The sequence below is a fragment of the Platalea leucorodia genome (genome assembly GCF_965183815.1).
Source record: "Platalea leucorodia genome assembly, chromosome: 2".
NCBI lineage: Eukaryota > Metazoa > Chordata > Aves > Pelecaniformes > Threskiornithidae > Platalea > Platalea leucorodia.
In genome coordinates, this window is record NC_138824.1 from 8,661,665 (window position 1) to 8,672,245 (window position 10,581).

The 10,581-nt window shown below is 46.3% G+C and overlaps 1 protein-coding gene across 2 annotated transcripts; it reads left to right on the forward strand.

The window, feature by feature from the left end:
* The first annotated feature begins 622 nt into the window (after positions 1 to 622).
* PRSS23 (serine protease 23) lies at positions 623 to 8,972 on the forward strand. 2 transcript variants are annotated; one of them, XM_082337667.1, is made up of 2 exons: positions 623 to 756; positions 5,786 to 8,972. In XM_082337667.1, the coding sequence occupies exon 2, from the start codon at positions 5,799 to 5,801 to the stop codon at positions 6,915 to 6,917; it is 1,119 nt and encodes a 372-aa protein (XP_082193793.1). In that variant the 5' UTR covers positions 623 to 756; positions 5,786 to 5,798; the 3' UTR covers positions 6,918 to 8,972. The 2 variants fall into 2 exon arrangements, with proteins under 2 accessions (XP_082193793.1, XP_082193794.1); XM_082337668.1 differs by lacking the exon at positions 623 to 756 and adding an exon at positions 1,531 to 1,654.
* Positions 8,973 to 10,581: the final 1,609 nt, after the last annotated feature.

The following is a 10,581-nucleotide window of genomic DNA, read 5'->3' on the forward strand; positions in this document are numbered from 1 at the left end:
AGAATGCGTCTGACAATTAAATTCAAATATGTGCTTGATGAGGTGACAGACCGCAGAGCTCCTGGAGCATCTGCTTATGCCCTGCGATGGCAGGAGGGGCCCCGAGGTTCACCCCACGCTTGGGGACCCTCTGAGAAGGGACCTGCCACGCTGGGGACCCAGACCTTGGGGACAAAGAGCCATGGAGGTGCCACCAATGCACCCTGAAACCTCCCACCCCAAGCTTTGGGGCGGCCTGGGGTGAGGGGCTGGTGGCCCCTGAGCTGCCCGCAGTGCTGGCACACCGTGAATAAAAACAAGGATGAGGAAAAAAAATATGGTTTTCCTCAGGAAAGACATGAAAATAGCAGTATAAGAGGAAAAAAAGGGGGTGACGCCCCACAGGGTGCACTGGGGCGGCGGCCCGCGGGGGGAGGCCTGCGCGGAGGGACGGCCTCGGCCTCGGCCCCGGCCTCGCCCGGCGCGGCCCCCCGCGGCCGCGGGCGGACGGTGGGACGGGCAGCAGGCGGCTGGGCCGCCGGGAGCGCTGCGGAGCGGAGCGGGGCTCGGCGCCGGCGGCGGCGGCGGGAGCCACCTGCGGGAGGCGCCGCTCCGCCCCGCTCCGCTCCGCCCCGCTCGGAGCGCGCCTCTGAGGGAAGGCGCCCGGCGGGAGGGAGCGGGGAGGCGCCCCGAGCCCCGCGGAGGCGGCGGGAGTGATGGGACCGGCCCCGCCACCTGCCTGACGGCTGCCGGAGAAGCCGCCGCCGCGGGGAGCGGGTAGGTAGCGGGTCCCGCCGGTCGGGAGCGTGCCGCGGGGTGCGGGTCACCCCGGGGGACAAGGGGACGGCGGGGAGGACGGCGAGGGCCGTTCTCGCCCCTCGGTGCCCCGGGGCCAGCGCCTCACCTGCCGGCGGGCGCGGAGCCGCGGGGAGCCCGGCGCTGCGGGGCACCGGCCCGGCTCGTCCCCGCCGGGCGCTGCCGCCGGCCGGGCTGCGGGAGCCTCTGTCCCGGCTCGGGGCGAGCCCTCCTCGCTGAGCTTAATTTTTAACCCCGCTGGCATCGAGGGGAGCGCAGCCGGCGCCGCCTCTCCGGCGGCGGGCGAACAAAAGCGATAAGGGGGCTTCTCCCCGCCTCGGTACCCGCCGCCGGGGCGGCCGGAGCGGCGAGCAGCGCTGCTCGCGGGTGCCGGTGCCTGACTTCGAAGGGGCGCCTGGGGAGGAAACCGCTGACAAAAAATTCGCCTTTTCGCTGCTTTTCACGCTGGCGAGGCGTCAGAAGCAGCTCTCCGGTTGAGCCGCTGCGGTCCTGTAGTTTGATTCCTCACCGTGACTGGGAACATCAGTATTTTGGGTTTCTAAGACATGTTATGACACCATCTCTTCAGTGAAGTGGTTGCTGGAGCCAGCGGCAGCCCTCGGTGAGGTCCCACCGGAGACCCCGCTTGCGCGGCTGCCCGGGTGCCGTGCATCGCCCAGGTGGCTTGGTAGCCCTGAGGACTCATGTCCTTGCTTACAGCTTGCCGTTTTATTCAAGTTGACCATCACCGTCTGCCTGTAACCCAGTTTGCTCTTGTACAGTGAAACCGAAGCTGCTTTACATGCAGGGAGAGAGAAAGAGGAAAGGAAAGAGAGCGAAAGGAGGCAGTAAAGTTATTCTATAGGAATTGGACTAAGTGGTAAGCACATAATATGATCCCTTTCCTCTGTGTGTGTGTGTGTGTGTCACTGACACACGTGTCAAAATACCCGCTGTGCCCGTTGTATATGTTAACAGACGCCCTGGCCTGCCGGTACCAAAGTTTGTTGCAGGTTTTCTGAGGCATCTCTTCTTACAGCCCTCAGTCTAGCGGGTGAGGCAGCGTAACTCTCACACACTCAGCATCGCAGGCAGGCTAATAGAGACGTTAGATTTTAATGGCAGTAAGGCTTCTGTCATTCTTAAAGCACGGCTCCATTATTTTTCCTGTGTTTTAACAAGTTCTGTGATTATGAAAAGCAGGCAAGGTATTTTGGCACGGCAGTGACAGTGATTTAGTTCACCTTTGTAATTTGGTTTGAGGCAGGTTTTTGTCTTGTACTTTCTTGGTTTTCTTTCTTCCTTTCCCCCCCCCCCCCCCCCCATGTTTTTTTGCCATTCTGGCTTCCAGCACTGTGGAAAAACTTTCTTCATTTCAAAATGTAATGGAGACTGTTTGCTTCACAGGCTTTCATACTGTATGTTCCAAGATTTATTGTTATTTAACCATCTATTACAAGAACCACCCCTGAAGTAGTGAACTCTTCCAGAAAAATTACTTGCTTATTAGAAAATGATTCATGTCCGTCCTGAACAAGGCAGTTCTCTTTCACCAACATCTATCTCAAGGCGTGAATGCCCATAGCAGGCAGGGAAATGTGTCTGTAAAGTGTTTTAGCGGCGTGGGGAGCCCTGGGGTGGCTGTCACTGTTTCCATTCTCTAAATTTTAATGCCATTAGCAAGTGTGATTATGTACAAACCGCTTTCTAGGGGGTTCCTAGGCTGGATATCAGAGCAGGGCTTTGTACTGAGTCAAAGGGTGGATTGAGTTTATGACACAGTTTAAATAGAAACAGAAGAGCAGTACTACAGTAGAGCAGCACATCGTAATTCATTCAGTATCGTTTTGTGATAGCCGTTCAGGGAAGTACTCGCTTCTTACGAGTTTGTTCTGTTTGAGAACGTCTTTCAGGGTCACCCACAGGTACGCAGCTGAACGTAGAGAGTGTTAACCCTGTTTTCTTCAGCTTTTTGGTTTTGTTTTAAACAAAAAGGAAAAGAGAAAGGAAAAGGAAAGAAGAGGCTAACTGGTAGGTCTCTTTAAATTTAGACTACTTTTTAAATTCCTTCATTTTTCTGCTTAACCATTTTATTTTTTAAAGAGGAAAGATCTACACAGAAAGAAGTACTATGCACTAATAAATAAGACATATTTATTCTATTTATTGTAGCCCAGAACTGATTTGGTACCAGTTATGTCTCCAGATAAGATACGATTACAAAGAGTTCAGTAAATGCCTTGGTGTGTGAGCACTGTTTAGGTTCTATGGTCAGGTATAAACTCACAACTGTATCTTATTGTTAGGTTTTAATAACATTTTAAATAATAGAAAAGTTCTGTAACTGATGAAAAGGCTTTTTTATCCCATATGTCTGCAATGTGATCGTAGCACAGAGGCAGCAGGGGAGGGGTGCGGGAAGGCTTGCTCAGAGACGTGAAGCCGAGTCAGTACTGCTTTACAGAGCACAGCGCAGGCACAGATACCATCTTCTGAAGCCTTTTTTGGGGACCAACTTGAGTCCCAGCTCCTGTCTTGTTCTCTTCATTGGGCGGCTGCCCTCTACTGTCTAAAACTGCCTGGGAAAGTGCTGGCCTTGCTGCAGCGGTGACGGTAGGGAGATGAGGGAGGGCAGGTTGCAGGGAGAGCTAATTTCTCTTCTCAGCCCCGATGATGCTCTCTGAGGAAGCAGAGAAGCTGTTGGGCACGCAGTCCCTTTGTCAGGTTCCTGTGCTGACAAGCACGAGGGAATCTTGCTGCTTGTGCAAATAACAACAGACAAGACACTTCTAATTTTCCCCTGCCAGCTAAATAAACCAGCCAAAGGCCAGCATTGGCTCAGTTAGCAAGAATGATTTTTAGATCCAAGAAGTGGCATGGGTGGTGCAATTTAGACAGGGATTCTGTCTACCAGGAAAGCTTCAAATGTAATTTGTGGAAATAACTTTGGTGTGAAGCAGATGAGAGCAGACTGCTTATAAATATGTGCTCTTAATAACGGGATCTGCTACCTAATGCACAGCAGAACTGTGATTTAGTCTGCTCTCATTTTCTAACTGGGAGACCAGTAAAGATTTCTGCATATAGCCCTCACTGTCACAAGTAGGACAGTTCACAGTTGAGTAATGCTAGTGTATATTGTCTTTGTGGGGATGGAGTGGTATCATCTGTCCCTGTTACCTTCTTTTTCTGTGTTTTCCTAATCACTGTTATACAACAAGTGTATTTGATATACAGCGTGTGTTCCCCAGGCCATCCTTATACCAACGTGAGACTATCATCTCATTTGATAGCTTGCAAAACTCAGCCACATCAAATATTAATCTCTGCCATGGAAGGACCCAGAGGAGCTGATGGTTTTCCTTGAATACATAAGCAAGTATTTTCCAATTTTGGGACATCCAAAATTATGCAGTTTTGCTTCATGTTTAATATTACCTGTATTTTCCCGCATGACTTGCCTGTTAGGTATAAAACAACACATTCTATAGAGCTTAGCCCTTCTAGAAAAAAATACATCCCTTTAAAGATGTCCTGTTTGTTAATGAAAAAAATTACCAACAGAATGTCTGGTTGCTTCTTGAAGAGTCAGTACCTGCCTCTGTGGGCATCAGTAGCATCAGCTCTGTTCATCTGCATCTGTTTTTTGGAATGGAAATGTTTTGATATCCTGCATGAGTCAATTGATATTTTGAACATTGTGTGCTTTAATTATAGCCTCTGTTCCCAAAGAGGATGCTACCAACAATGGAAGAATCCAGGCCCAATATTTGAGTTGGACACCTTTGGACTTCAGCAGTCTGTAGCTTCAGAAGTCTTTTTTAGTGCATCTTAGGGATGGAGTATTCCTACAAAAAGCCTTGGAGAGAAGGATTTTTCTTTTTCATTCTTAGATAGCTGTGGTCATCTCCTGCATGACTTGCTTTGGTTTACTCGTTTGAGGTATTTCAGGAATGATCCTGCAGTTGTGATCAGTGTCACCTCAGCAGGGTTTTAAATATGTGTAAGCTCAACATAATTGTGAAGTTTTGTTTGAATAATCTTTGTATGAGGGAGATCCTGCCTGCCTTCCTGCCCAGGGCGCAATGCCTCCTGCAGCGATTCAGCTGTATGGCTAATTTTCAAATAAACTAAAGTTACACATTTTCTTGACACAGTACTAGTGCACGCTGTTTTCTGCAGTCTGAGGCACTCTGCCTGGGGTTCATAAACACATTTACAGTCCCGTTTGCCTCCCTGTGCTCAGAGGGGCTTGGTTTGCATTTCTAATTAATTGAGTTTATAAAGGAATAAGCCAGTATGTTAACTGAAAATTCCCTCAAGAATTGTAAACTTACTTCGTTAGCTGCCCTCGTGTAATCTTATCACCCTTTCTCATGTAAGCCTAGGGGAGAGCGAATGCTACATGGAGCAGAAACCTTCCTCTGGTGTGAGTTGCAAGGGGAAGTGAGTCTCCCGTGCGGTCGTGTTCTGCAACCCAGCTCCTGTTCAGGTTACCTTTTTCATCCACCTGGCTGTTCCTACCATCACCTTGATGTCTCTGGCTAAGACAGCAAACGGTGTGAGGTGATTTAAGGACCTCTCTCAGTGGACTCAGAGAGTAGGTGGGAGGTTTCAGAGAATGCTGTAATCTAGCTGAAGTAAGACACATTTACTCTCTGCAGGAGCTATGGTTTCCGAATGCAGTTTACACAGAGTCTGAATTTTCTTTACACTGTGTGAAGACAAATACCATAATTTCCCACTGATGTCAACTGGGAGTTGGTGGCTCAGCCCATCTAAAGGTTAAATGCAGAGTGTTTCAGTGTTGACCTGGGATACTTGTTTTAGGATTCTTGTTAAGGTATTAGTTTAATGCTGAGAAGCCTGAAGAACTTAACGATAGTTGGCTCCATTCAAATCGCTTGACCCTTATTATATTATACTTGGTTATCAAGCCATTACTTAGCAAGGTAGATTAATCTTGCAACACGTTTGGATGAGTAACTGGACTTCCTTTTGCTTTCCACAGACCGGCATTCAGAATGGCAGGCTTGTCCACTTTAATCCTCCTTTTGTGTGCTGCTAAAGATGTGATGCCCTCCAGTTCCCACTGGAAGCCAACTTGGCCATCTTACAGAGTTCCAGTTATCCTGCCACAGTCTACCCTTAACTTGGACAAACCGCAGTTTGATGCTGAAGCCAGACTGGAAGTGGTATCTCCCTGTGGCCCAACGTGCCACAAAAGTTCTCCGCTGCCAACTTACGAAGAAGTGAAGAACTACCTGTCCTATGAAACCTTGTACGCTAATGGGAGCCTCACTGAAACTGAAGTGGGCATATATATTCTGAGCAACAGCGGTGATGGGTCTCAAGGCAAATCTCGAACTAAGAGGCAGATCTATGGCTATGACAGCAGGTTTAGCATTTTTGGGAAAGACTTCTTGTTGAATTACCCATTCTCCACATCGGTAAAGCTATCTACAGGTTGCACAGGGACACTAGTGGCTGAAAAGCATGTTCTTACTGCCGCTCATTGTATCCATGATGGCAAGAGTTACGTCAAAGGAGCTCAGAAACTGCGGGTGGGGTTCCTAAAGCCCAAACTGAAAGATGGCAGCAAAGGGGCCAATATCACCAACTCAGCAATGCCTGAGAAAATGAAATTCCAGTGGATCCGAGTGAAACGGACACATGTCCCCAAAGGATGGATCAAAGGCAATGCCAATGACATTGGCATGGATTATGACTATGCCCTGCTGGAGCTCAAGAAGCCTCATAAAAGAAAGTTTATGAAGATAGGTGTGAGCCCACCAGCAAGACACTTGCCTGGAGGGAGGATTCACTTCTCTGGTTATGACAACGATCGTCCGGGAAACCTGGTTTACCGTTTCTGTGATGTCAAAGATGAAACATATGACCTGTTGTACCAGCAGTGCGATGCCCAGCCGGGTGCGAGTGGATCTGGGGTGTACGTGAGGATGTGGAAGAGGCAGAATCACAAATGGGAGCGTAAAATTATTGGAATATTTTCAGGCCATCAGTGGGTGGACATGAATGGCACCCCACAGGATTTCAATGTAGCTGTTCGCATCACACCCCTCAAATACGCACAGATCTGTTACTGGATCAAAGGCAACTACCTTGACTGCAGGGAAGGATAAAGACAATGAAACTCCTTGAAAGCACTTAATGACTGGTTTTAATTACTCATCTGAGGACAGGCTAGACTTCTGCTGCAAATGTGTGTGATACGATCTGGTAACATCAGGATATGATATATAGCTTTTCAAGCAAGCCACCTTGTTGTCGGGACAGGGGCTGTGTGGTGCTGTCATTACAGCTCGAAACTGGGGAGAAAGGAACGTCTGCTGGGTGGGGAAGGAGCAGGTGGACTTGCTGAATTTGCAGCTGAGCAACTGAAGATTAATTAGGGGCGGATCAGTAAACAGTACGAAATCAGAACTGTCTCCAAAGAATCTTATAAAAGGGACGCTGTTGACTATCTCATGCCTACAATGTTTGTTTTAATAAATCCTAGGATTAGTAGAAATGCTTTGATCTGAACTTTTAAAAGAAAATATTTCTATGCTGTTGGGGGCTGAAGAGGGGCATTTAATAGTGTTTGCAACCCAAACATTACAGCTTTGTGTTCCTGCATGAGAAAGGGAGTGTGAAAAGGGCAAGGCATGCGCTGTGGGAGATGAATGCCACACAAATAGCGTGAAGGGTAAATAACTGCATAACACTTCTAACCTTCTTTCAGCCTGAGTGATTTGAGACTTTATTAGTAACATAGTTAAGAAAAATGCTTTTTGAGCAAACAGACCTTGATGTTGCAAGGACTTGACTGTGAAGATGATGTTGGTCATATGAGCAGTGCCATTGCGCCCTGCTTTGGGAAACACAAATCATATATGGGCTTAAATATAGCAGCTGGGGCATAGCCTTACACCTAGCAGGATCCCTATGAATATACTGTTATAGAAAGCGTATGGGGACAGAGGCTTGTTTTCTGTTAGGACCTACTTAGATCTTTTAAGGGAAATCTCATGTCAGCAACTCAGATTTTCAGAGGGGAAGCCTGTCTTGGCTCTTGCTGGTCATCTGAATTGCCGCCTGCAAAGCAGGTAAAGGGGAGAGCAGGACAAGGGTTCTACTGAGTGTTCCCCCTTTTTGTTGAAGATCCATGCTGTTCTACCTAAAAATACACCAGGTAGAGGGACCCTAGATTTATAAGTGTCTCTCTATCTTATCCCTTTGACGGTATAATTTGTGTGGCATCTTGACTTGTGTTTATTGTGTTGTTTGGGGCAGGAATCCTCCTCCCCATCAAATTGTTGAGTTACAAATAATTCTTGGCAAATGCAGAGTTCAGTAATTCTGCACACTACCTGACAGTAGTATCATTACTGTACAGGTAGTAATTCAGCCACATTATAGGGTGCAATCTGAGTTTGCTATGAAGTGATGCCCTGCTGTCTCTTATAGGTAACAATGACTTACATTTTTACTGTAGCAGAATTGCAGTTTGAAACAAGAACTGTCTTTTATAGGTAAAATCAGTCCAGCCAAATACTTGTAGCTCAGCAAACAGCATTGGGAAGTCAGTGTGGTCCGTACAAACAGTGTTTCTTGGTGGATTGTGCCACTGTATTGCAGAAACATGGTTAAGCACGTGCTGCCGTGCCAATATTATTTTTTTAAATAGGAGGATAGACACTGGCTCCCGTTCCAGTCTCTCTTCCATCCATCTCTCCCTGTCTCCTGAAGCTTACCAAGTTGCCCGTGGTGCTTGGTGTTGTGGGGCAAATGCAAGTCCCTGGTGTGAAATGGCAGAGCTGGGAAGGAATGAATCTAAGCAGAGCTTCCCTATGCTGTACAAGTTAATTCAGCTAAGCCTTTCTTACACTCTACTAATTACTATGGCATTTGTAAACATATGCCTGATGGTGCTTTATCTTTGGCTCTAGTTCTGAAAAACATTTTTTGCTAGAGCTGCCTATGATTATTATTTTTATTGGTGCAGCGTACAAAAACATGGACCCTCATGTGGGCTTTTGGTGCACTCAGATACAAGCAGTTACTAATGCTTTGAAATATGAATAATCAGCATATGTATCTGATGGTCTTTTTCTGCCTTTTTATTTTAATTTCCTTTACTTAATGGCTGTTATCTGGAGCACTTTTGTTTGAATGTATCACAGTGAATAAAGAAAAGTTACGGAATTTCAATGCAGACATTCTTGTATTTGTGCTATACTTGGGTTGCGCTTTCAGTCTCGTTTCAGTTACTTATTGGGAAGGACATTCAGATACAGAACAAATGTATTAATATCCTCAATGCTGTTTATTTTCCTTCAGTTTTCTTTTGTCTCCACCTGTTACAGAAGTAATTTAATACTTTTTTTTCAGTAGGCTTAATTACTTCATGTCTTTGGACAGTAATAATCAATCTTAGCTTTCATATAATTATTGCAGTTCTAAAGCCAGTCATGAGCTCAGATTAGTTGAAGCTGAAAATAACCTATTAGACTAAAGAGGCACATTTTTTCAATTAACTTTAGGGTCGATAAACTATGGAGGAATTTGAACCAGTCAGTATAAGGTCATAAATCAGGTCCATCTTCTTTTTCTCGTAGTTGATGCAGTAAGAAAAAAGTTCCTCTGAAGCCAACAGTGAGAGTCACAGTTTTTTGAGGAACACTGGAGTGCAGAAATATTCTACTTTTTGATTGAGGAATTGCTGTCCATTCACCTTTCCTGATTTCTGGATGTGCATGGTATGTTATGTGGGCTTCAGAACATCAGTCCTGCCTTATGGGATGTATTTCCCATCCATTGGTCCTATGTTCTCAGTTGCTTCGTTGGGCTGAGATCTTTTGTTCTCTTGAGATGACTGGCAGAGTGGAGTTGTGCAGAAGGCAAATGAGCTAGAGTAATGTGAGCAAGTTGGTTTGTTTTTTTTTAAAAGTATGCAGCAAGTTTAGTGTAATCAGGGATCAGAGAGTCTCCTTCTACTGTACACCCTATGCAAACATTCCAGATCGTTTTTGGAAAGAAAAGGAAGTCTTGGATAACACGGGCAGAATCATTGTGCTAAAGCTCAACATTTCACCTGCACCCACCTGAGTTGGTGGAGATTTTGCCAGCGTATTCATTCAGCGTGGGGTTGGGCCATTGCTAGGCAGGTTTGGAAATTGCATTCTGAGTATATTTGCTTTGATGCTGTAAAAAGGGCTTTTTTAAAACCAGACCTTTAAATCATGAGAAAGATAGATAGCCATGCAGCCAGCATAGTTCGTCAAGGAAACACAAGTAACTAAACTATATACAGGCACGACACTATAAATTTCATTGTCCAGCTGATCACGACTGCTGATAATCTGCAGAACTGAATCGAGTGCCTCATTATTCTCGTATCTTAAGGCAGAACAGCAGATGGGTATAGAGGGGCTGTTGTGGTTGTGAATGGGAAGGATTACAGTCTTCTGCTCCTGCATCTTTAAGAGTCTGACATAAGAAAAATTCTAGTTAATATGATATAAATCCCTCAGAGAACGGTGCTGGAGATGGAAACTAAGGTCTCAAGAAAGCACAGACCATCCCGAGCTCTTCCAGAGCACACAGTGAACTTAGTCTACTGAAGACTGCAGAATATCATCGAGTTTCTTTCTCAGAGGAAAGGTATTTTCCTTGCATCTGTAATTGTTTTGCAACTGAATTCCCAGGCTTGCCTGTTTAGAGGGCAGCCCTCGTCTTAAAAGTTGCACGCTGAACTCCAAGCAAGTATAATACATGCTTGAAATTCTTTTCCGTGTTTCCACT

Coding starts and splice junctions, on each gene's coding strand:
- PRSS23 (XM_082337667.1), top strand. CDS start 5,799: ATGGCAGGCTTGTCCACTTTAATCCTCCTTTTGTGTGCTGCTAAAGAT.